This window comes from Branchiostoma floridae, chromosome 13, assembly GCF_000003815.2.
Source record: "Branchiostoma floridae strain S238N-H82 chromosome 13, Bfl_VNyyK, whole genome shotgun sequence".
In the NCBI taxonomy this organism is placed as follows: domain Eukaryota; kingdom Metazoa; phylum Chordata; class Leptocardii; order Amphioxiformes; family Branchiostomatidae; genus Branchiostoma; species Branchiostoma floridae.
The window spans coordinates 7,670,608-7,697,054 of record NC_049991.1 but is presented as its reverse complement, the minus strand read 5'-3'; the positions used below and the strand labels follow the sequence as shown (position 1 = coordinate 7,697,054).

General features: G+C 41.8%; 4 protein-coding genes across 5 annotated transcripts in view; 2 read left to right on the top strand and 2 right to left on the bottom strand.

Annotated features, from left to right (window-relative positions):
* LOC118428764 (arylsulfatase B-like) overlaps window positions 1–20,305 on the bottom strand; it is a 26,843-nt gene extending 6,538 nt beyond the window's left edge. Inside the window, exons 1-8 of one of the 2 annotated variants that reach the window (XM_035838953.1) lie at window positions 20,153–20,305; window positions 9,935–10,046; window positions 9,529–9,580; window positions 8,443–8,546; window positions 2,342–2,448; window positions 2,043–2,107; window positions 1,639–1,740; window positions 1,071–1,134 (exon numbers count right to left, since the gene is read on the bottom strand). In XM_035838953.1, the coding sequence (XP_035694846.1) occupies window positions 1,071–1,134; window positions 1,639–1,740; window positions 2,043–2,107; window positions 2,342–2,448; window positions 8,443–8,546; window positions 9,529–9,580; window positions 9,935–10,046; window positions 20,153–20,267 (721 nt within the window). In that variant the 5' untranslated portion in view covers window positions 20,268–20,305. Of the gene's footprint in view, window positions 1–1,070; window positions 1,135–1,638; window positions 1,741–2,042; window positions 2,108–2,341; window positions 2,449–8,442; window positions 8,547–9,528; window positions 9,581–9,934; window positions 10,047–19,245; window positions 19,504–20,152 lie in introns of those variants that run through there. The other variant, XM_035838952.1, reaches the window with a different exon arrangement.
* Window positions 2,572–26,447, top strand: LOC118429424 (cell wall protein DAN4-like). Its single transcript, XM_035839911.1, has 3 exons — window positions 2,572–3,264; window positions 25,299–25,513; window positions 25,773–26,447. The coding sequence occupies exons 2-3, from the start codon at window positions 25,430–25,432 to the stop codon at window positions 26,445–26,447; spliced, it is 759 nt and encodes a 252-aa protein (XP_035695804.1). The 5' UTR covers window positions 2,572–3,264; window positions 25,299–25,429.
* On the bottom strand, window positions 11,119–14,635 carry LOC118428766. The gene is made up of 5 exons (XM_035838954.1): window positions 14,078–14,635; window positions 13,383–13,456; window positions 12,969–13,075; window positions 12,398–12,507; window positions 11,119–11,977 (listed from the first exon to the last, which is right to left on the bottom strand). The coding sequence occupies exons 1-5, from the start codon at window positions 14,336–14,338 to the stop codon at window positions 11,609–11,611; spliced, it is 921 nt and encodes a 306-aa protein (XP_035694847.1). The 5' UTR covers window positions 14,339–14,635; the 3' UTR covers window positions 11,119–11,608.
* LOC118428767 (NEDD8-specific protease 1-like) lies at window positions 21,403–23,429 on the top strand. The gene is made up of 2 exons (XM_035838955.1): window positions 21,403–22,010; window positions 22,294–23,429. Exons 1-2 carry the CDS (start codon window positions 21,671–21,673, stop codon window positions 22,383–22,385), a joined length of 432 nt encoding a protein of 143 aa, XP_035694848.1. The 5' UTR covers window positions 21,403–21,670; the 3' UTR covers window positions 22,386–23,429.

Sequence of the window (26,447 nt, the reverse complement as noted above, 5' to 3'; positions counted from 1 at the left end):
CTCTAGGGCGGATAGTGACTACTTTACTTGGAATAACCGTCTTTATGACATCTGTGAGAGTTGACATAAAAGCCTCAGCTGAGGCATTCACGTCTGGAATGTGATCCGATATCACGGAATTCCAGTCTACTTCAAGAATCTTAGAATTAAGTTCTTCATAATCGACGTTCGTAAAGTCATACATTGTTCGTTTATAAGCGTTGACTTTAGGGACCTTAACAGACATTGTTCCATAAGTAACAGCATGGTCACAATTAGCAAGGGGAGGAAGAATACCATGGTCCACAAACATACCTGGTGAGTCAGTAATAATCAGATCAAGCACAGATGCTGAGGTGTCGGTACTACGAGTAGGTTCCGTTATTAACTGAGAAAAATTATTGTCAGACACAAATCTGTTTATCATACCAGCTGCATTATCTGAATTACCATTGAAATCACCAAGTAAGACTATTGCATTTTGCTGAGAAGGCCCATTGTCCACAATGGTATCTACCGCCCGCTGCAGGTGGTCTATGAATGCCGTGCGCTCATCCACATTCTGGCCAGGTGGTCTATAACAGGTACAAATGTAAACAGTCCAGTTCTTTAGCTTCACCTCGCACCAGATTGTTTCAGAACCATCTGTTTCAAGGTCAGACCTTCTTTTACACGGTAGATTATTGGATGCGTAAAGCGCAACTCCACCCCCATGTCTGTCGCGGTCCCGTCGTAACGGGGATTGATATGACGACAGGCTAATATCTGAATCGGGAATAGTTTCATCACACCAAGTTTCTGTTAATGCTATCACGTCGAATCCGACATCTAGGGCAACAGATTCGAGTTCATGGAGTTTAACAAAATCATTAGCAGGTAGACTTCTCACGTTGGCGTGGCAGACGGAGAGAGACTTCATGTTATGTGGGAAGGGATTGGAGTACTAAAGGAACAATGCTCTCCCGCCTGGCACGCACGTGTGAGGAGGAATTCCTCGCTAATTGATAATGACAACACCAACTATGCTGTACAGAACAGCGACAAACATGTTTAACAAGGTGACACATGTTCCTTTAGAATGTTGAACTTACCAAGGAAGATTCTGCGGTTCTCATTTTGAACGTTGGCGTACATATCCTCAAACCGTTTCGGAACCTGCAAAAGAAATGCTTAATAAATGTTTGAAATGGCTCATGATATTGAAGAGTCTCATATCATACTTCCTAATGTGCCAGAAACATTAGGAGGCGATCTCATCTGCTCACTAAGAGTGAGGACTAGCTGATTTGACAGGAGAAGCATCGTTACGAAGGTTCTCGGAAAAGTCCGTACACTTTTAGATCCACTCACATTGGGAAAGATCCTCGCTGTTTTCGACAAGTGTGAATTTTACATGTTTGAGGTGTGGCTGCCCACAAACACGGGACCTCCATTTAGCGTCCTTTCCGATGGGGCATCTCTAACCGAAGTTAGGTACTCATGTTCACATTGGTGGCATGTCAAGAGATTCCAACCCAGGACCTCTGGGTCCTGAGCCAAAAACCCTAACCGTTACGAAAACACTGCCACGATACCAACGTAACAATCATGGATGTCCACGGTAGAAATGATAATGGTTGTCAAGTTCTCAAACTGGCTACCATCATTATGGGTACTAACCTGTAACGGCTCGTGCACATTTTGGAAGGGTAGGTACAAAAACAGTGGCAAGCCCAGGGGATTCTTCTCAATAATGTCAACAATCCGGTCTGTAAAGAAGTACTGTAAAATAGACACATTTCAGTGAAAACGTACAATAAAAGAATACGATACTGACTATCCTAAGTAGTAGAGGAGGTATTAAACGACTGCAGCCACTTCAGATGGTCAGTGTACATGTATGATGCTAATGGCTGTATCACCTGACTGACAGTACTAATTATGTCTATTATATACTACTTAACTGAGAATAAAGAAGAAAGTGACGAACAGTGTAAACTAAAATATTTATTTTTGCCTTATGGACACAAATGATAATGAGAAGCAAGAGCAACGGAAAGTAATGACAAATGAATGTTATTTACGGTACTGTATTCTCCATTCCTTGTTTTCACGACTTCTTTGCCGTCCCTGAGGTCAAGACCACCCGCTGCGAACATGGAAAGATTAATACGTTAACAAGGGTACACAGTCTATTCTACGTCTTCAGACTTCAACGTTGACATAACCCACAAAATATTAATGTTACTCTGAACTATCTTGTTGGCTAATCTTTGTCGATGCATGGTACTGCCTTTCTTCCCTGTGTATGATAAGTTTAATTCTGGGGTTCCAAAACATTGGTTATCATTACACGCTCTCTTTGTACGCCTTCATAACGTACCAACAGTATGTTGATAATAGTCGTCTTGCCCATTGTAGAAGCCGTAGAAGGAGTCGAACCCACGGTACGTCGGGGTGTAGTTCCAGTTGCAGAAACCAAGATGCCACCTGAAATAGAAAATAATTACCTGCACTTGCTGTGTTTATGTTTGTGAGTCGCAACGAGGCTGGCAATGAAGCCACTGTTGCCATGGTAGCGGTGGCCTGTGAACTTAAGAATAGGAAGACTCAAACCTGGACTGAAAAGAAAATGTACAATTCCTGGAATTCTTTGAATCTGCACACAATGTTATAGACCGTTTTCATGTGACGTCACAGTCGCGTTCGAACGTTCGAACGGCCATGTTGGATGATAAGCTGCTCAATCTCCACACGGCTGTGTTGCACGTGGTGGACACGTACGTGGAAAGAAGTTTTTATTATTATTTAGGGCTGGATGTTTGTTGTGAGGTCCATGAACACAGGATACAGCCTACTCGCCGTATCTATCTAACAACACTAGTTACTCATACAGTCCATCCCTTTTTTAACTCGATTGAATCACTCTTCTATCGGCCCGCCAACATGGCCCCGGTGCGGAGTTTGCTCATCTGTGATCAATTGTTACAAATATAGTCGATTTTGTGCACATAAAGATGTGGTCTTTTAGAAAATAGCACTCTCCTTTGGTGTAAAATAGTTTCATTAGAGTCATTTTATGAAATCTGGCGCATTTACATTTCATAATTCCAGTTATTTGCACAATGAGCATGTACGTTTCCCACGTCAGCAGTTGAACTTTTTACCTCAAGTCAAGTCAAGTGTATTCGTATACGAAAAGACATGTTAACCGGTTAGACAGCATCTACAGACAGGGTGTGACACAGGCAGGTCAGCACTACAAGCTTGAAGATTTCTAACGTTGTCACCATCTTTGTCTCACAGGTGGGAATATATTTACTGTGTAGATTCTAGTTGAAGAAATGAAGGTTGTCTTCTGTCGCGCGCTGTGAACAGGGTTTGAAAAGCTTCATAGCATGCAGGTTACCACACATATGCGCAGCTATTATTGTAGAAAACATGTACTGATCTGTCCTCCTGCAAAACGGCCAAACCTTACCCTCAGGGATGTCTTCTAGTTTTCATAATGGCGATACACTCGAATGTTTATCTTGTTCTCAGTTTAGCGTATTGGGGGGAGAATACAATAACGTAACGGTGTCAAGGTGATGTACAAATTGGTGGGGTAAGACGTTGTAGTCCAACTTTGTCGCAGTATGGCTGAAAATACGTAGTTTGGGTCATTACATTATGTGTTTACACAATCTCTCGCTGGCTGGGTTTAATGAGGGGGCGGTAACTGTCGGGCTAGGAGAGCGATTGTAGTCAGGCTATGGTTACTTACGACGTAGTTGAGTCAGACCGTACTTCAGATACGTACCTGTGCCGAAAGTCAAGTCGTATTGAAGCTCGTTGTGTGAACTACGCGGGAGTTCGCCAGATTACGTCGCGCCTTGTCAAACTACGCCGTAGTTGGCTGAAGCACGCCGCAGCTCAGTTTTGACCAGATTAGAAAACCATAACCGTCACACGGAGTCAGAGTCGGGGTTCGTGCGAGCGTGCCATGGGGGGTCAGTCCCTAGTCTAGTCCTCCGCGCGCAGCCTATATGACAGGAGTGTACAAATAGAATACAACACGGGGTATTCCGTATCACCCCAGGTACCAGCCCGACCGCGGGAAGGATCGCCCGAAGGCCGGAGGGTGATCCGACCCGCGGGAGGGCTGGGACCGAGGGTGATGCGGAATACAACGTGTTGTATTTTATTTATGTCATTCCCACCTGAGAAAACACACATTTCAATGGGAAATGCACCAAAAAATGTTGAGTCCTCGAACAAAAGATTGTAACAACAGCAATTCTAACGTCCGAATCCGGTATTCGGATTTTCAACAGTGCCGTATTCGGCCCGTTCGAAATAGTTCGATTTACTCGAAGGAAGCCTTTGTGATACAACTTAGAACCCGTGTGATACGGAAAGTTATCACACGGTCCGGAACACCCGTATCGAACGTTTTCGCGTCACAGGTATGACATAAATAACGTTATATAGTCACCCAAGGTAGCGGTAACAGATGTCCGAGTATTCAACCATCGGCACCAGCGTTAGATCGTTGAATGCCTTTTCTCTTAAAGCATATGGATCAAACCTATTATTGCAACTTTGTCCTGATATCTAGCCTTGGCTATACATCACTTAATGATTCACAGTACGGAGACAAAACAGCACACTTGAGCCTACAGGTAACTTTGCTAGCGCCGTTCTGTGTTCTATTCATCCAGGTTATCATCCAACATGGCGCCCACGCGTGACGAAGCGGTTTTCGAACGTTCTTTGAAAACGATCTATACTATAGACCTTATCGCAGATAGAACGTGCGCAAAGGATGCCGGGACAGTTTGTGGTCAATCGATGTTCTAGTATATAGAGCGCTGCCTTGCGCGGTCTTGTATCGCATATATGTGTTGGTGTAGCTTTATATTAGGGCAAGAATGACGCATCACGCACACGTGCCACGACGCAAGTGAGAACACCTGGAAGGTGCGAACACCTGTTCTAAAGAACATTCTAGAAGGGTCAGTTAAGTTTACTTAACATTTGTAAAAAACAGATGTCTTCCGTTGTGTTTGAATAATCAAAACAATCATAGCAATATAAAGAAATGGATTGTTGTACTGATTAAGCTTTGCTTCACGACTTATTTCATGTAGAACCAAGAGGCATAAAATACAATGTTGGGCCAAATTCCTGCTGTCCTTACATGCCATGACATAGACCTCTACTTGGTCATCACTGGGCAATTGGGCATTCATTAAGTCGTTCTCCCACAGCTCTTTTGGAAGCGTTTCTGGATCGGGCATTGTTATTAAGATTTTAAACATCAACAAGTACAGTAATTCAAGATGAAAACTCCTTAGTTGAGCAATCAATCATAATTGGTTTCTAACATGTTAAGGTTCTGGTTCGGAATAAGACGCAAATCAGAGGTTGTCTCGGTAGTTTTGGCTGTCGATTTTCCGGCTATCGCTTTAGCAATGTATATTTATTAATCTTTTATACTTCTCCAAATCCTTGTTGTTCGTAGCGTTTTATGGTGTCGGAGATTTCATGGTGCATTCTATGTGCGTTTTGGGTGTTTTAGCGCCATCGGAGCTCGCGGAAAACGTATCGGAAAACTTTTCTTCCTTTTTACTTAGTATACAGAAGAAGTCTTGACCTTTATTGCCATATTAGTCATTATCCAAGGAAAACTTATTTTTACCGTGTAGGGGCCTGTAGAGAATGGCCCCAAATTAGCAATTTGTTGGTGAAAAGCTTATATTTTTGATGGTTTCTACCAAAAATAACATGTCTACAGAAAATGACAAATGAGTCTGTCGGTCAGCGACACCCTTTTCTATCGGAAACATTGAATTGTCCGAAAAACGCCAAGCAGAGGTCGAATCGCGCAGATATAGTAGTAGTCGAAAAAAATACACTCGCGCTCTTCCTACCTCTGCCACAGAACGGAACAGTACAAGGCTATTAAATCTAATCACCTTGACACATTCAGGGCGTTTTGTAACTAGGTGCTAAGTTTTGGACGGGAGTTAGGAGTTTCTGCCTGCGCGCCGCGGGTGTTTCCTGTCTGCCAGTCGGAGCAAACAACACCCCATAAAATCGGTTGTGGCCGAGTCATGATACGTCAAAACAAGCTATTATTTGTGTCCCTATGTTCTAGAAACGTTGGACAATCGCTTGTACTAAGGTACGGTCAGATGTCAAACAGAAGTTAAAAACGAGAGTTGTCCAGTCATAGTTGACGTTCTAAAACTCGGGCTTCACGCACTGCTGACCGTTTTGCGACAACCGCATGCAGCCGTAAAAGTAATTCACTCGCGTTTTTCCCAGTTTACCACATGCTCAGATATAGATTAGCGTGTTCATCTATTGAATTGACAATTTACTAATTCATATATTAACATGTCATTTATATTTGTAATTGATGCAAAATTTTTTCAGGGTGTAGGAAGTTACGTCATGATACTTTCAATGTACCGGGAAGGAATGACGTCGGCCATTGTTGTCAGTGAATAGAGATCGCAGCGGGTGCTGGCGCGGCCCGCGGCCCGCGGAACATGTGCCGGGTGCGAGTTAATCCGGGGTAGTAAAACTATTTGGCTAACGATCTTTTTATGCTTCGGAGGGCGGAGTTCTAACACGGATTTTGAAAGGATATCTCCGCCCTTATGTGTTCTGTGGCAGAGGTAGGAAGAGCGCGAGTGTATTTTTTTCGACTACTACTATATCTGCGCGATTCGACCTCTGCTTGGAGAGTACGAAAAACGGTGATTTGAGAAGCGCTAGTGTGCTTTTCTCAGAGACAGTCAAATCGGCCGAGAATCGTGAAAAAAAACTCCGAACCGGAACCTTAACAAAGAAGCAGTCGACACTGCCTCGCATTAACTTCCCCGCCGACATGTCTTGTAATACCAGTATATTTTTTCGAAGTATGTAGACGTTGTAAATGGTTAAGATCATCGGACAAATACCAATTTCTTTCTAATCGACATAAACAAACCAAGACACCTACCGCATCGCTCGTCATGGCGCTCCGCGCAGCTGAAATGACCACAAACTGTCCAACAAAACTCAACGAGTACACACGTCTTAACCTCGGACTTAAGATGACCAAAAGAAGGTTTCCAATCAAATAGACAAAGGTTGATCTACTGTGATGCCAAAACAGCGAGCTATAAATCACTGACCGCAGCTGGAGCCACTTGCAAATCCAAAACCTAGGGGTCTAACAATTGAAGTGGGGAGAAAATACTTAGATACACTTAGTAAGGCCACAGCAAGTTAATTTTATGGATGACATCAGCGCGCGCATTAATTTTCGCCTGATTTCAGAAAAAACAACAAGACTTTTTCTTCTGCAGGGATGGTCAACATGACGATAAAGTACCAAAATGAGCAAATGTATCGTGTTGTAGCCTAATAATTGTACTTGTAGAAGTGACACTTGCGAGGTACCCAGGACTGTAGTTGTACAAATGGAACTTATTGGATAGCTGTAAAGGTGACATTAATATGGAAGCTATGAATGTGGTTACCAACTTCGTTGGTGATACCAGTCTACCACACTAGTGTCAGTTTTACCACACCAGTACCTGTCTTAAATACAGGAATGATTGCCTTGTTGGCTCTGATACCATGTTTTGTGGCTTCAATAATTTTTACAACAGTCATCACAAATTTATGGTGCCTATTCTTGAAAATGTAGCCATCTTGTTTTTTTCAGCATCTTGTTTTTTTTCGCCCTATCGCACTTTTTTTGCAGTCTGCATATATAATCGACATTTTGAAATCACATAACGTGCAAATTTCAAGCAAGTAAAGGTGTCAGTCCGACTCAGGCCGTTGCAGAATGAAGTTTGAAGACTGGTGTCCATGTGTTTGAAGTATGGCGGATTATATTACGTAATTAGCATACCCTTCTTCCTTCCATCTGTAAGCTTAATCAAATCCATAATGCCACTGCGTCCAATATCAAATCTGTTTTATTGTTAACTGACCCTTCTAGAATGTTCTTTAGAACAGGTGTTCGCACCTGCCAGGTGTTCTCACTTGCGTCGCGGCACGCGTGCGTGATGCGTCATCCTTGCCCTAAAGTTACACCAACACACGCGCTACAAGACCGTCGCGCAATGCAGCGCTCTATATACTAGAACATCGATTGACCACAAACTGTCCCGGCATCCTTTGCGCGCGTTCTATCTGCGATAAGGACTATTAGGCTTGCTCCCTGACAGTGTCACCAAAAATACAAACTGTACCTAAAAATACCTTCCAGCCTACTTGCTGCTTCTATGCTTTCATTACGCCTTGTGGCGTATTCAATAAAGGATTACGAACGAAAGACAGAACCACTCACAATATAACTTTAGAGCAGCCTCCTTAACAGACCCTATGAGTCTGGCTTTTTTAAAGCTGAAAACACAATATCATGATAAATGATAAAAGCCCGACCTATATAGCCCGCTATAGTACATATCTAGCTGGTACAAACTACCGACTTACTTGCCCACCACGTGAGTGGAGTACCCCAACTCCTTCAGCTTCTCGGGTAGGAAGGTGAAATGTGACGGAACTCCCGAAGGCTGCTCGGGAAGCATAGCCATGTGCTACAGAACACAGAGTCTCGTATATACATACATACATACATAATATATACTTTCTTTTAAATATGGTATTTAAATATAAAAATTTTGAATATGGTATTTACACGTGGCAACAATGTTAGCTGGTCGGTTGGACCTAAAAGAGTCAAACCCATAAAAATGCATGATTGTGTGTTTACCACACTTATATGTAACCGCGTTTTGAAAAGATACCGATTCATTGGCTGCGCCCAAGTTTAACCATCCATCGTGGCGGACGATACTGACGTCATGAGTCACGTGAGTACAATAGCCGTCCGTTTGCTGCAAGCCTTTAAATGAATATTCTAATTTTTTTATTTTTTTTATTCGTTCAGCTGCTAACAAACAGCCAGGGTTGCCCAACTAGCCAGTGGCTATTACCAAGGGCTAGCCCTGTGCATGTTCGCACATGCTTACTCACGGCGCGGCGGGGTTATGCCATACCCTTCCGCTGATGTAAATCACCGTGTGGCTGATACGGAATGGAGGTTCGCCAGGCCTCCATCCGGATGTTTGAAGTGAATCACCAACTCCAGACAGAAGCTAAAGGGTTTTGCTCCAACTCACACCGCACCATCGCACGTGTGGGGGTTCTTTAACGTGCATGGGGTGTGACTCTCTCCATACACGGGACCTCCATTTAACGTCCTATCCGAGGGACGGCCCTAGCCGAAGCTAGGTACTCATTTTCACCTGAGTATAGTGAGGAAAGTCGTGTAAAGTGCCTTTCCCAAGGGCAAAAGATCGGTGACACGCAGCGGATTCGAACCCGCAACCTCTCGGTCTCGAGGCACAAATCATGCCGCTGCGCCAGGCGATCCCACACTTACCAGTTCCTTAAATGATCAATAACCTACATGAAACTTCTCAACCAAAAGCAATATTTGTCGGAAAAGTTGGACTATCAATAGGCTTGATACATAAAAGAAGAAGGGATCAATAAGCTAGATATTAAATGTCTCACCTGCATGCCTACATGGTAGGGAAAGTACCCAGTCATAAACGCCGTTCTGGACCTATGGATTGTAACAATGCTATGATAATTGGTAAAATAAGTCTATACATGCAGTGAACCAACCGACGCCGACAAAAGCTCATGGGTTACACAAGTATAACGTAACCTTCAGGTTCAAAACCTAGAGGTCAAAATAAACTTTATTTTCTATATATTCGGTACATTTGTGATGCATCGTGGGTAATGTGTCGAAGGTTAATGCCTCCAAGTTGTAAACTTTGCAGTTCTTGTTTAGACATGCTTGATGTATCGTCATATGTGCTTATTCTTGTTTCAGAGGCCTTCAACTTTGACCTATTGCCCACAATGCATTTTGCTGCGCACGAGCAGTTTGACCCGTGAGCTTATTACGTACGGCGTGCAGACGTAGTTGACGTAAGACTGGTTGAGGATGACGCCTTCATGAGCCAGCTGGTCCAGAACAGGCGTCTTGACGTCAGGGTTGTGCCAACCCACGTCATTCCAGCCTGAAATGGTGATAGAAATTAGTAGGAATTTCTGTAAACTTGAAAAGAGAACATTATGTTAAAAGTCTGGAATGTTATTTGCTGCATTAAATTGGCTGGTGGGATTGTCTAAATAATTCAAAAGATGAAAATATAAGGATGATTGTTTCCCTTATAAATCCAGAAAGCTATCAAATTTAGAACTGAAAATGCTGGTACAGCTTTGGGGCAGGGAACTAGTGTAAAAAGCGCTTGGTATTTCAAACTGAACAGTTATCATCTTTTACTGTGAAGAACTAGGTAGTCATTGATCTAAAGTGAAATGCAATGAATTTTACACCTTCGTATGGAATACAACCTTAAATAGAACTTTTTTTTTCTGACTTAGGTGAATATAAATCTGTGACGAGATTTTTTGGCCTTTTGAGTATGCAATACCTTTAAAACATACATGAAAGAGATATCCCTTAAATATTAATGTAGGAAACCTTTGGTAGCACTGCATGAAAACTGCTCTTTAAGCACTCTTAAAGTGTGCTTAAGGGTACCGTATTGGCATTCTTTAAGTTACATTACGTCATGTTTACGCATTCGGAAATATTATATTTAAGCTATGATTACGTGCGTCCGTAAAGGACACGTTGTGGCACACATTTAAGCAACTTTTAAGTATCGTAAACTATGCTTAAATTCTTATGTTTACACAGCGTTTAAGCACCGTAAATGCTGCTTAAATTGAGTGTCATACGTCGACTTAAATAGTCCGTAAAGCGCACGTAGTGGCACACATTTAAGCAACTTTTAAGTACTTTAAACTAAGCTTAAATCCAAATGTTTAAACATTGTTTAAGCACCGTAAATGTATCTTAAATCGTATATTTTTTTTGCCTTACGTCTGGTTTAAGCAGGTTTTAAGTATTTTAATATAGTCTTAAATATTTTATTAAAGCTGCTTTTAAGAATCGTAATGCTCCTTAAATATTGTGTGATGAATAGTATTATATGCCGTGTAACCGTGTATGCTGCAGCAGGCATACATCCCTGTAAGAATGCTATCGACTTAACCTGAAATATTGACAAACAGTCCACAATATCAAGTCAACATTCTTTTTATTCTCTTCTCAGAGTTCCATATACACAAGGCAATCACATTGAAAACAGCATGTTGTTGTATCAGATTATCTTAAACCGATTAAAAACATAGCTCATTTATGAATGTCAAAAAACGATATTGAATTCGATAACAATGAGATATTTCCGACTTACAGGCGGTTAGGGTGACATTTATCACTCTTCTTCAGTTTTACAAGGGTTGATTAACTGGTGGGATAATTCAATACAAGTAAACATACCTGGAAAAACCGGTTGAACATGTAAAAAACACTAACTCACAGGGGCCGTAATTACTAGTAGTATATTGTGTTTACATAGTATAAAGGACAAACAAATGTTGACATTAATTACTCAAATTGGTTGTTGCAAACGACTATTCTGTGGCTACAAACTTGACTTTGAAAACTCTTTGAGAAAAAACTGCTACACTAAACTAATCAAACAAAATCTGCTCCTAATTGTCTGTCGTCCTACTCGCTATCCAACTCCAGTCTCAGCTCGCTAACGTCAGTTGCTGGTGCTCTGCCGTTCTGATACCTTTTGCTGATCGCCCACTCCGGGGTCCCCTCTGGTACTTTTCTGTCCGAAAGCTCACGAGAAGGGATTCGAGGAGAGCCCCGAAGTGGCACGACAGCGTCCAGCGACTCCTTGATTTTGGTCATCTTTCCTGACTCCCAGGCCAGCTTTCTGACCTTGAAGGTTTTCGGCCCCTCCACTTCACTGTCGGAAGACTCCGACGACATGAAGTCTTTGTGGAGAGTCTCCTCCGCCCGTGTCCTAGACTTCTCTGACCAGCTGTCGCGTGCCAGGTTGTACGCCTTTCGTCGTCTCGCCAGTTTCTGAAATGAGATATGAGCCTGATGTCAAACATTTCTCCATGGTGAAGTAAATACTATACAGCTAACTATCAATTGTCACTTGGTTGCAATACGATGGCTAAAATGTGCTTTTTGATGTAAGAATAATAAAAAAATGTTATGCATACAAATTGGTATATATTCCTGTGGTATGGAGTGAAATACTATTAAACAATGCAATAGATAAGAGCTGTGCTTTAAGAGACAATCTCCTATATATTATAAGTATTTTTTCCTTGATATAAAGAAATACCGGCTCTCAGTAACATTGTGGCATTATTTTCCTGGATTGAAAAGTTGATGAGAACGAGTCACAAAACTTCAGAATCACGATTTCATATGTTAACTTTTAATCCTACAGGTATTAATTGCGCTTTGACATTACATGTGTATAAGACTAACCTGTTGCTGCCTCCCGTTTCTTTTGACCGAGTGTCGGTGCTCCGCATACTTCCCCTTCTGGGCCCGCACCTGGTCATCCCTCTTGGATCTATAGTACCTCTTGGCAGCATCTAGAATGAAGGAAAATGAACTTAAAACTTGCAGGCAAATCGGTTTCTACAACTGGATAAGATATGGAGATTAATTTCGGACATGAACTTACATAGAGGGCCAATACTGCTATACATGAGATGTCACTGGGAAAACCGGTTTTACCTGAGTCAACAAGACTTAGTCGTCACATATGCAAATGTGTTTGAATAGTTAATATAGGTTCTAAGGTAACGCCATAGAAACTAAGATTTGTAAAAGTATCGTTGACACCGTGAAGTTTCTGCTCACTGGCCGTAGAGATTTAAAAGTCAGTGCTATTTGCACAATACATGCGATTTAGTGCTCCAACCCTGCTGCAGTATAACCGTAGTTGCATCTTGCACTGAATTTGCAGTTTGAAAAAAAGATATTTAGGGAGAAATCAGAGCTTACTTCTTCAAACGATTAATCTTACATACTTGGTGTGTAATTTACTTACCCTTCAGTTCGGCTGATGAAAAAGGACACTTCTCAGGCCCTCCATGCTCTTTCATCACCTCGTCTCTCAAGGTCTTCACAATGTGCTGGTTGGCTGCTGAGTCCATCCTATGCCAAAAAATGAATAAATTATGTTATCAATCTACAAGTACTAGAGGAATTCGTTTCAGGGCTTGCTTTTAAAGGAAGCCCTGGTGTTATGTCGTGACTATATTTGAAAGGGTGAACATAGTTGCGTGGCTATTATCAAACAGGATGTTATCATAGGGTTTCTTTCATGGTCATTACTGACGGAAGGGAGTCATATAAACATAATGAACATGTTAAACGGTACATCTGGTACTATTATCATGTCTTGACAATGCCATGGCAAGAGAAACGATTTAATTGTCTTATTAAATAGGAGTTGCTATACCGTTCAGTAAGCCGAAAGCCCTGAAAGTCTCCTTCGCCTTCTTCCATCGCCCGGTACACCTTGCGCACGGCATCCTGTAAAACATTTTAAACAAATGTATTAGCTGTCTTTGCGCGCAAGTTTGTAACACTCGCATGGGAAAATTCCTTCAAACAGTCATTGGGGAATACGTCTAATTTGGCTGTTGCTTTTGTTTTAGTGATCGAGAAATTGAGTTAGAAAGATAGAAGGGACATTGATATGTCAATTACTACAAGTGTATGGCTGGCGGTCTAATAAGCTCGCACGCTAGCCTGGGGAGCTGTTTTCATCGGTCCGTTTCTTGTTAAAAACCTGCTAGTATGCGTGCTAGGTATCTACATAAGTGGCCAGCATTATACAGATACAAGCGCTAAAATGTGTTTGACCAACTACCTGAATAATGCTACGGTCACATTATTGAAAAAAGACTCGGCGGCACTTAACGGGCACTTTTGGGGAACCCCTTTTTTCAGTCGTTCGGGTGTGAGCCATACATGGCCCCGTGTGACGCCCCGTGGCTATCGGGCATTTGGGGCACGGGCTGGCCCCTGGGGGACCCCAACACCCCGGTACCGGGACAAATTTGTGACGTCGGCGCCCGGTTGGGGTTACACCCCATACGGGCAACGATGCAAATATGACCAAAATGACAAAACTCAAAATAAATCACCTACCCTGCAAGTGGATGGAATAGAGGATTTCCTCCGAACCCTGCCGCGTTGGCGAGCGTGCCCTGGCGACGGGCTGTCCTCTCGGATGTCTCGCGGGGGTTCTTGATTAGCCTGCCGGCGTTCCTGCTCCTGGAGCTGTGCCTTCAGTGCCTGCAGTTCTGCGGTTTGAGACTCAAACTTCCTAACCATATCCTGAAGGATGATGGCAAGGTTCTCGCTGTCTCCTCGTTCCATGGGGTTGTCAGTACGAGAAATCGCGGACATTTTGTAAAACGGTGAAAATGTTAACGTTGCACACTCTAGAATCGTCAGACTTAGAATGACGCTAGGTGTTCAGTTCAAAAATTCAAAACTTGCATCATCAACGATGATTGGTCATCGTCATAAGGAAACTGCATGTGATTGGCTTATTTCTTATCAAAATTTACATGTCCGATAGACACAATGACATGTGAATTGTCGGGCACACATTTTGTAAATCGGCGTGGGTGCCAAGACCAGTCATTGTTACCTGGCGTGGGATCGTCCTGCCATGCCACCACAAAACAATAACAAACACAACAGTTTGCCTTGTTTGTCTCTAGATATAGCTCGGAACACGAAATGTACAGTTTATTCAACGTTTCCTCGTACAGTTGAAATTTTTCAGAATCAAGTGAAGGTGGCTATGAACACCACACCGACCAAAACAAAGTGCTTTGATAAAAGGTCAAACAAACTTTAAAAGCTTCTTGTTACAAATCCAGCGGAAGCGGCCATTTTGCATTCGCGGAGCGCCCCAAGCGTGATATCTCGCGACATTCAAACTATGAAAGAGAAACAAACATTTATGGATTTTGAAACTTCTTGCTAGGGTCAAACTGGAAAATGTCAAATTGTTGACATGAGCGTTATGAAGAACCAATAGCAACAATTTTCTGTTGTTTCTAATTTGATATATTGTTGTAAAGTTTAGGAATGAATCGAAACAAAGTTGGCGTCCGACGGGAAATTGTCAACTCCTTGCACTCTGCAGCGCTTTTATCTAATGATAAAGAGTTTGCAGAAAGCATGAACGTTATGGGATCCTGTACAAACGACTTTCTGTTGTATCTACCATATAATTTGGCATTTAACTGTCCTTTAAAGTTAAAGAATTAATCCAAACAAAGACGGCGTGGGTTAACGTTGAGCCAATTATAGATTGTAAACAAAGAAAAATCCTGCTCGGAACTAGTTTGTTTTTATGAACTTGCTTGCTCTCTTTTCCAAATTCAACACGCTCAGTTCGGTCGCCAGCGGCTAGAACGCCAGTCACAATGTATATAGGCCGCATGCCTAGGCAATTTAAACTTATTTTACAAATTACGTAGAGTGTTACGTTTCCCCAAGGAGCTTTTATCAGTGATAAAAGCTCCTTGGTTTCCCCTAGAACGTCTAGACGCCTCAAACCAGATCCAAAATGGCGGCGATATTCCGCCTCCCGGCGGTTGTTTGTTTTGTCAAATGAAGGTACTTGGTCAAATTCTGCCTTGTGTATCTCCAGATATAACTCGAAACATGAAATGTACAGTTTTTCTTGTAATGTTGACATTTTTCAGAGTTAAGTGAAGGTGGCAATGAACAACACACCGCTTGACCAAAATCAAGTGCTTTGATAAAAGGTCAAACAAACTTTAAAAGCTTCTTGTTATAGATTCAGCGGTAGCGGCCATTTTGATTCGCGGAGCGCCCCAAGCGTGATTTCCCGCGACATTCAAACTATGAAAGAGAAACAAACATTTATGGATTTTGAACCTTCTTGCTAGGGTCAAACTGGATAATGTCAAATTGTTGACATGAGCGTTATGACGAACCAATAGCAACAATTTTCTGTTGTTTCTAATTTGATATATTGTTGTAAAGTTTAGGAATGAATCGAAACAAAGTTGGCGTCCGACGGGAAATTGTCAACTCCTTGCACTCTGCAGCGCTTTTATCTAATGATAAAGAGTTTGCAGAAAGCATGAACGTTATGGGATCCTGTACAAACGACTTTCTGTTGTATCTACCATATAATTTGGCATTTAACTGTCCTTTAAAGTTAAAGAATTAATCCAAACAAAGACGGCGTGGGTGAACGTTGAGCCAATTATAGATTGTAAACAAAGAAAAATCCTGCTCGGAACTAGTTTGTTTTTATGAACTTGCTTGCTCTCTTTTCCAAATTCAACACGCTCAGTTCGGTCGCCAGCGGCTAGAACGCCAGTCACAATGTATATAGGCCGCATGCCTAGGCAATTTAAACTTATTTTACAAATTACGTAGAGTGTTACGTTTCCCCTAGAACGTCTAGACGCCTCAAACCAGATACAAAATGGCGGCGATATTCCGCCTCCCGGCGGTTGTTTGTTTTGTCAAATGAAGGTACTTGGTCAAATTCTGCCTTGTGTATCTCCAGATATAACTCGAAACATGAAATGTACAGTTTTTCTTGTAATGTTGACATTTTTCAGAGTTAAGTGAAGGTGGCAATGAACAACACACCGCTTGATCAAAATCAAGTGCTTTGATAAAACTCAAACAAACTTTCAAAGGTTCTTGTTATAAATTCAGCGGTAGCGGCCATTTTGTATTCGCGGAGTGCTCCAAGCGCGATTATCCGCGACATTCAAACTACGAAAAAGAAACAAAAATGTATGCATTTTGGAGCTTCTTGCTAGGGTCAAACTGGAAAATGTCAAATCCACGCACTGTGCAGCGTCTTATGGTATCCAGTATCAACGTTTTTTGTTGCGTCTACGGTATTTGATAGTGTTTTTAAGTTTAGAATGAATTAAAAAAAAAAGATGGCGTGGGTTAGCCGGTGGATTTATAAACAAAAGAAAAGGCCCACTCGGAACTACATGTTGTTTGTTTTTATGGACTAGTGACGCTTACTCTCTTTAAACCCTCTGCTAATCACAATTTGTGAGCTATTATTATCTGTATTGGATTGGCTGATCTTTGGGTATTCACAGTGCAGGTATATTTACAAGGCTGAAAACGTGCCCTATTCTAGAGAATTAGTTATCACATCGTTAAACCAAGTACCAGTAGTTGTGTTATGGTTTGTTTTGTTTTGCTTAGACTGGTAGGCCGGGACTCCTACTTGTCGCCTTTGAATTGGCTATATAATCGATGTCCTGTTACGTTTCAAAATTGCTTTGTATATATCAATAGATCAAACTACATTTTTGCTTGAACATATTGACAATGCATACTAGTAATAGGTGTCTCTATTTATATGCAGTTTTTAAAAGTCGTTGTAAGAACACAAAGTCCGCTCCTCCTATTGCCTGCTCAGGCGTGTCCGCAGAAGCTTTTGAATAAACTATGATGTGACAAGAAGTCAAGGAGTGTAGTTTTCAAAATTCATTGATTGAAGAGTACAATTGCCGGTAAGACTAATGAGAGTCTACCCCACACTTTAAGTAGCTTAAACGAAGCTTAAATAAATAGCTTTAAACTATATTTAAGGACGCTTAATGGTATCGTATATAAACGAATTAAAATGCAGAGTAAATTGATGGTTCTTTTAGTCAGTATATATCTATAATGTGTTGGCAAAACTGCACAAATTACTGTTATATCTTTAATGCATAGTTAAGTGACCTTAAGGAACAAGTAAAGTTACTTATATCTTTAAGTGAACTTAACGATTTTCTTAAATGTGTCGTAAAGATTGACTTTTAGTTGTGGCATTTCCGACTTCGTAAATGTAGCTTAAAGATAACTTAATTATATTCAAATGTTTAAGCTTCATTTACGAATCACATTAAGTATGCTTAAATATCCGATTTGGTGCAGTGTAGCGACGTAGACGTAGTTGACGTAAGACTGGTTGAGGATGACGCCTTCGTGAGCCAGCTGGTCCAGAACAGGCGTTTTAACGTCAGGGTTGTGCCAACCCACGTCATTCCAACGGAATCCAACCTGAAAGCGTGATAGAAATTTAGTAGGGATTTCTGCAAACGTGGAAAGAGAACATTTCATTAAAAGTCTGCAATGTTAGTTGTTGGCTGATACGATTGTCTAAATAATTCAAAAGATTGAAAAACATTTTTTTCCCTCATAAATCCAGAAAGATCAAATTTAGCACTGGAAATGCTGAGAAAGCTTTGATGCAAGGAACCAGCGTAGAAGGCGCTGGGTACATTTGTATTTCAAACTAAACAGTTATCATCTTTTACTGTGAAGAACTAGGTAGTTATTGATCGAAAGTGAAATGCAATGAATTTTACACCTTCTTATGGAACATAACCTTAAATAGAACCTTTCTTTTTTCTGACTTGGGTGAATATAAATCTGTGACGAGATTTATTTTGGCTTCTGAGTATGCAATACCATACATTCATGTTCATAATATCCCGTAAGAATAAATGTAGGCAGAAGAACTTTGGTAGCCTCCTGGCAAATTTAAAGGACCCTTCGGCCTCGCTCGTAAGTACACATTTACAGTCCATCAGTTACGACTCCATGTGATCGTTTCTCATTGTTTACACTGGTGGCAGCAGAGGGCTCAATGGTAGTATGCATTCCTTGTCCCATTAATCTGTATGCTTTTTCGTCCCATCAGAATTCCTAGATGTGCAAACGTTAGGTGTGACAGGTCGTGCAGTGTAATCATGAGAACCAGCTGCTGCCGCGCCCTGTGTGCCCACGAAGCTGGTGTGTTACGTACGCCGAAGGGTAGTTATACCGGCTATATACTATATAGATTACAAGGTCCGACCTATCGGTCATTTACCTTTGGAGGCAACTACATGTTCAAATGCGATCCACGCCCCAAATTCACCCAAAATATAAATGGCTGTGACTGCAATATCAGACAGAACAGCCGATTCTAGCAATACGTAGACATCGCTATCGCAGTCCCTCAAGTTGACAGAGATCGAAATTGGAATTCCTGACAGTACAATTGGCAATTTTATCGATAGAGATCCCGATCGGAGTCTGTACTTTTTTGTGTGCATGTAGATATTTGCTTTAGATTAGAAGGCAGTTAAACTTCTAATTATGGCACTCAAGATCGTTGACTTTAAACCCAGGTTTTATAATGGGAGGCCAAAAACACAAAAACAATGCCTCCCTTTTTTATGCAGGTATTTACCATATCCTTTAAAAACCGGGGACACAGCTAATATAATGTTAGTTTCTAGTGTATACCTTACCTAAGTCGTCGGCTACGATAAAGATGATATGGGGCAGGGTAGTATTCTCACTTCCGGGTTGTGCAGAAACCGCGACTAGACTACCAGTGGCAAGAAACAACACAAGCCACTGCATGGTTCCCTATGTACAAAGTCTTATTCGGATCTTGAGACAGATATTTTTTTCTTCACCTCACGTGAGTCCCAATGTCCAGCCCAAAAGCTACAAAGGTTACCGCCTGAATACAGAATCACATGACATTGTATTGACTCGGTAAGCCAAACCTTCTAATGGTATTTGACATCTAGGTCGTTGACCTTAGTTAGTCTCATTGTTGTCAACATTTTTTGCATTTGCATTTGCAATACAAGCTACATGTATGTCATTGGTTGATAAATATGATATGTATTTTCTCGCACAAAATCGTAGTTGGATACTGGCGTAATACACCATGTAACTTGGAATCTAACATTAACTTAGCAATGCCTCTGTCTTAGGATTTTAACTGTAGAATATAACAGAACCGAACAAAGACCATTTTCGTCCCGATACAAATAGATTTTGTACAACTGTCGACTTGAAAAAGTACCAAACTCGTATACTTATCGTACCGAGTGTATGTAATAATGTCCCGATTGCTGTCGTACAGTTTCGTATACATGTCGTACGGCGTATGTGATAGGGACTTTACGTAGCAATTTTGAGCGAGACGCCGGCCTGTTACCGAAGATCCTACCATCAACAATTAAGTCTCCACGACAACCGTAACCGTTATGGTATAGCTTATGTTCGTCTCCACGACAACCGTAACCGTTATGGTATAGCTTATGTTCGTACGACACATAGACGACACTCCTGATATTGTTATTGTCTATCCACTTTGCTGTAAACCTGTCGCATATGACAAGAGTCTAACTAAAATCTAACCTAGGTCGTCGGCAACAATGAAGACGATGTTAGGCTTGGTAGCGTTCTCACTTCTGGGTCGCGCTGAAAACATCACCAGAGCTCCAGCAACTAGAAACAGCAGAACGCGCAACATGGTGTCATGCGGTGGGATTTAGTGCAATGTGTGAAAACAGCGAAAAGCAGGGACTTGCATTATCGTATAATGTATTTACTTATATTCATCATGTGATATCGCGTGATATTGTCCAAATAGTTGCCTCAGTAGCTAAGTGCATGAGAAGATCGGCCTGTAGGCCGCTTTTCATTGAGGTCATGAGGGAGGTAAGGGTCAGATAAGGTATGAAAGAGATACAGATTACATCGAGTCCTGATAAACCATCGAGTCCTGATCAATCAACAATACATGGTACAAAACATTAGTAATGCTCAGTGTTCGCATATAGTCTGTGTACGTTCGTTGTGGTCATTTCTTTTACTTTAAGAGTGTCTTAAGCAGGTCAGATTTCGGGCCGTAGGTGTGTCTGGCGGAGGGTTGTTACTGACATTGGGTTCACGCTATTATATCGATTTTTAAAAGGTTTGTCGTTTAGGTTAGTGCCATATCGGATATTGACCTCAACTTCTCAAACTTTTATGACTGTCCTCAGTTTTCTGTCATTGGAGATTAAAAGCAGATCATATGTATTTAGAGTCCTCAGTAAGGCCATGCTGATTACTAGTATATGAATGATATTCATGCCCTCATCAATTTTCGGCCGTTTAAAAAAAAAGAATTCAACAGTCCTGCAATCGCACAAAGCAGACACAAAATCGCCTGAGGTCGCTTTTGTTTCATCATGAATTACGCAATGTTTCTGTGGTATAGTTGGGGAGGGGGAAGCGCGTTCCATACCGTGTGACGTCGCATACATACAAATTTACGACATTTAAATGCGTCGTCAATTTTCTAATCCTTTGGGCACTTATTCAATTCCGTGGACTTTTCAGGCTTGGAAGACAAGGGCGTGGACGTTATGCCTGTAGTCTTGAGCAGTACCAGGCTGAAGCCGTCTACAGCACTGGAACCGAGTGCTCAAAAAGGAGGGTGAAGCTTCGTAGTTTTGCCATTGTCAGTGGTTCAGGTTCTGTCACACCCTTAAATTCTCAAATCTTACGACATCAAACGACGACGTGGCCGCGCCATAAGCGCTGCCAGGATCCCCCCATGCAGACCCTAGTTACATGTATACTTCGCTACCTGTCTGGGTGTGTATAATGGACATCTATTTCTGAGCGAACGTCGCAAGGGACACGCGTTAAGGTCAAGGTTCACTACTACCGTGCTGTTACCCCTCAAACCGTGGTACGCGCTACGACCCTGTGTGTTTACCATAGATTAGATTTGATTCTGTGCCAGCTATAGTTTGAGCTGTTTACACATATCTCCACAGAACTGCGCACCAAAACTTCAGCTCTTCAAGTTCAAGTTAAATCTTAGTTAAGGTTGCATTAGCACACCTATTTTCGACGGCCTGGTGGCTAAGTGATGTTTCTACCATGGATGGAATCGTGCAAGCCAGCCACCTTACCGACGTGTTCCAGAAAAGAGCGTTGTCTCCCCCGCCAGGCCGGCGAGAGAGAACGGACTCCGACCCTCCGTACGGCCGGAAGAGATCGTACACGTCACCGGTACCCATCGACCTAGAGCGGCGCCACCATCATCACCACCACTACCATCATCACCATCATCGTCGTAGGACCAACTCGGAGAAAGAACACAAGGAAAAGTCTACATCAGAAGGGAGCGCTTCTCCCAAGCCAAGCAGCCTCGCAGTCAAGCTACACTTGCCTCACCTACACCTGCCCTCCTTTCTGACACCACCGAGCCGCCGCAAACGTACGTTTTACTCTTTAAACTCCTCACACGTACTTTGCATATTTTACTTCCAATGTTTCCAGGATCGTTTTCTTTTATTAGGAATTCTTAATCTATATCCGTTGTCAATTGAATTAAGCTGACTGAGTATTCTAATTATTTACCAGACGAATGCATTTCAAAAAAATATGGCATTGACAATAAAATCTTCATACAGACATTCAGTGGGAGGGGGTTGCAAAAATGATTCTCTAGGCTCCGCGGTTCAACCCCTTCTCCTAATAAATTTTACTCAATTTTCTAGATGACGGAAATAAGTCCGAAGAACAAAGTGCACCTGGGACAAAAGAAGAACAGACGGACGAGCACAGCGGATCTGATGATAACGAGAACTGACAGGACTGTGTAAGAAACGTACACTTATGACGCGACACTCTTACAATATATTAGTAAGCACTCAAGTGATACGGTAACTTTATGCTTTACGATATCGATGTTGGCGTATAATGTTGTTGTAGATATTTGACAAGCCATGTATCTAATAGCCTACTGAAAATATGTGAGAAAAAACACGCTGCAGTGGATGACTGTTGCAGAAAACGATATATCGGTTTTACATCAATAGATATAATATAATAGAAACAATTAGATATGATGTTGGTGGTTTTGAAATCTGGGGAAAATAATATAATATCAGTAAAAATGTTTTCAAAGACATTTAATTCCAGTGAGCTATATTGTAGAGTTAGATGAACATTACATTATACATTACCACGCTTAATTTTGGAGAGCACATTCTAATTTGTTCTAGTTTGGGTGAAATTCTGTGACCGTAATATTGGCTGCAGTTCTTGTTCATTATTGTAAATATTTCAATTTGATACAATGCATTAGATCCATTTCAACTTGAATTGTCTCAAAAAGAGCAATGGCATGTGGCTTGGTATAAAGAAGTTTCAGATGGATTTTGAAGGAGCAAAAACAAAAAGCTCGGAAAGTCTAGCCCTATAGTCAAAATTGTTAAAGCGATAAACTTCTTGGACAATTTTACCGATGATGTTTCTATATATCTGTGTGCGTAGAGAACAATGACAACATGTTTTTGTTATTGTGCACGTTGTACATAACGTAGTTCTATCATTTGCTCCCGAGTAACGGATACACCCAACGTCGCTACTATAGCAGGCAGAACAAAATAAATGTACACAAATGATTTATTGACTTAGCTAATGGGGAGGGGGGCATTCACACCTACTCACCAAAGGTATTTGTACATTGAACTGTGTACAAAACATTAGAATTATTTCGGTAACGATTGTAAATTCACTTGTTGTAAATAAAATGCAAGTTGCGAAAGAAATAGAGACAGAGATATGTTTTAAGGCAAAAGAGAACATTTTGCTAGATCTTAATTTTCATAGTAATAGATGAAGTTCTGGTAAAGTTAGAACTGATATGATAATTGTTTTTTTTCTTCACACATAGTTTAAAACGTCATTGACTCTGATTTGGTTGGTAAGTTGAGGCCGTGCTATCAATGATAAGATTTACTGAAATTGACCATCAAGCCCAGTCGCTAGCTCTCAAATGTTTTTTAAAAAGTGTACAGAAACCGTAATTCATATCATTATCATTTTAGAAGCGAATGATATACAAATTGACAAGGTAGCGTGCGTAGTCCAGTGGTTAGCAGTCCTGCCTCTGGAACTAGAATCTGTGAGTTCGGTTCCGGTTGTGTCGCTCACCCGACATGCACGCTACTGGAAAGGGTTGCAGTCCTTCGGACTGGACGTTAAGCGTGGTCCACTGTTCATCGTCCTTGTCGTAAAAGAGCTAGGGGAACTTCCCCGGTACAATGAACCTGTAAATACTGTACATAGCATCTGTACCTCTCTGTCACGACCAGTGGAAGACTAGCTCTTCAGTGAGCTAAAACTGGATCGAGATCACTTTCCTTTCCTAACTTCTTCTTAAGATACAATAAGGAAAACCAAGTTGACACAGTTTTTGTATTATCAATCCGTCAGGATATTCAAATGTATCAAAATGTGCAAAAACGAAGTCAACAGCACACAGGCGTCAGCGTACGTGAAAGTATCAATTGACTTATAACAGGAAATACCGCCATGCAATAAAATGTATGCCCATAAAAACAGGAAATGACATCATGCGAGGTACATGAACGCAAAAAAAGGACAAAACAATACTCTATAGTGAACAATACTGACATCATCGACCTATTGTAGGCTTTGTTTTGGGGTTGTTTGACGGAAACGTAAAAGACGGTTCCCTCATTGCCCGATAACATTCCTTTGCGTGGTATGTACTATATGAGTGAGTTATTCAGACTCGGACAGAGACTTGACTTCATTTGTTAAAGGTACAACAAAAAACACACAAGATGATATCAAGATGAGATACTATTACCATGCAATTGGTAGTTTATTATTCGCCTCTGTTCACTTTCAAATCTTTCTTAGCTTAAAGCTTGTCCGATGCATACAATCACGATACCAGTGTAAACAATTGGTCAAGTCTTCCATGTAGAACTTGCACAGTCTTACCCCGACCTTGCCCTTTGTCGGGGTAACGTCCTTTACCCAGCCGCACTGATCGCTGTACATGTGCTCACTGAATAAACATGTTTTCATGTAGAGGCAGCCATTGTTTTCGTCATAGAGGAATTCAGGGAGTCATTGTTCCAGACATGCTTAAATAATCAATAGATTACCGGGCACAAAAACATGTTTCTATCGCCAGAAACAGACAGGTAAACACATAACAGAACAAACTAGGAGTAGACGCAAATCAAACCTAGGCCAGACGCGTTCCTTGGGCTTTCTTAGTTCCTTGTATAGGTCATATCCTGCTGAAGAAAGTCTTTTGACGTCATTTCAAGATTCTTATCTCAAGTGGTGCTATACCACTGTGGTCAATCATTGCTGCAGTAAATAGCAGTACATTTAATGTATAATATAATTTTCCTGACATACTCTTGACTGTAGCACAATGTTCGTAATGTCGGGAAAAATTTCAGCCATTGTAACTATAACAAACAGAAAGTGGTGCAAATGTTTGAAGAAAAAAGGTAGCGGGTCCGCTTGTTTTATAGCTTGTAAACATGGCGTGTAGGCATGTGTGCCGAGCTACCACCGTCAGCAAGCTGTCTACTCTACACACTCATATGTATGCACAAGGCCTGTGACGTCACCACTCTATCCAAGATGGCGTCACAAATCCTCCACCTCCCCACAATAATGCCGGACAACGACGACAAAAACAGAGCCGTCGCATCCTTCTTCTTTCTAGTTTTACAGCCCCGACACCGGAAGTATCACAGGATAAAAGGCATTGGCTGTTAGAGCCGTGTCAGTACGAGCACAGAAAGGCAGCGGTCGAGGAAGGAAAGTTTTTACTGAGGCTGTTGCAACCAACCTGCTATGATGAAGATGTATACTACTCTAGTTTTTCTGAGTTTTCTTGCCTGTAGTTCATACACGATGCCTGTGCCTGAGTCTACTCTGGTAAGATACTACGTTTTGATATTCTAAGTATTTTTGTAAATGTGGTGAACTTAAGTAACACCTGTAACAGTATAGCACTTTGTATGTTCATACTTCCAATATAGAACAATAACTACCGGGAACTTATCATTCTGGTAAATTGTTGGGTATACTGAATAAGATCCGTGAAATGGAACTGTTTCATCTCTTGACTGAATCAAGAAACATAGTTGATGGCGTAGATGTATTTCTTATACAGTGCTTAAATCTTTTTGCCCAGGGCACCGATTTAGATGTACAAAGCACCATGTACATGGTGACTGACGATGTGATCATCACTGACCAGGTCAACACTACAGAGCCTGCAGTACCAATCACCACAGTGTTCACACCTAGGCCTCAGGAAACCGAATTCGAAGCTGCTGTAGAAGCTACAACAACATCGAGACCTAATAAGACAACGGAAGGTACCGTGGATGCTACAACAGAGCCCACATCTCAGGCAATAGAAGCTTCTGCAGAATCTACAACAGCGTCCACACCTCAGGCAACGGAAGCTTCTGCAGAGTCTACAACAGCGTCCACACCTCAGGCAACGGAAGCTTCTGCAGAGTCCACAACAGCGTCCACACCTCAGGTAACGGAAGCCTCTGCAGAGTCTACAACAGCGTCCACACCTCAGGCAACGGAAGCTTCTGCAGAGTCTACAACAGCGTCCACACCTCAGGCAACGGAAGCTTCTGCAGAGTCCACAACAGCGTCCACACCTCGGGCAACGGAAGCTTCTGCAGAGTCCACAACAGCGTCCACACCTCAGGCAACGGAAGCTTCTGCAGAGTCTACAACAGCGTCCACACCTCAGGTAACGGAAGCCTCTGCAGAGTCTACAACAGCGTCCACACCTCAGGTAACGGAAGCCTCTGCAGAGTCCACAACAGCGTCACACCTCGGGTAA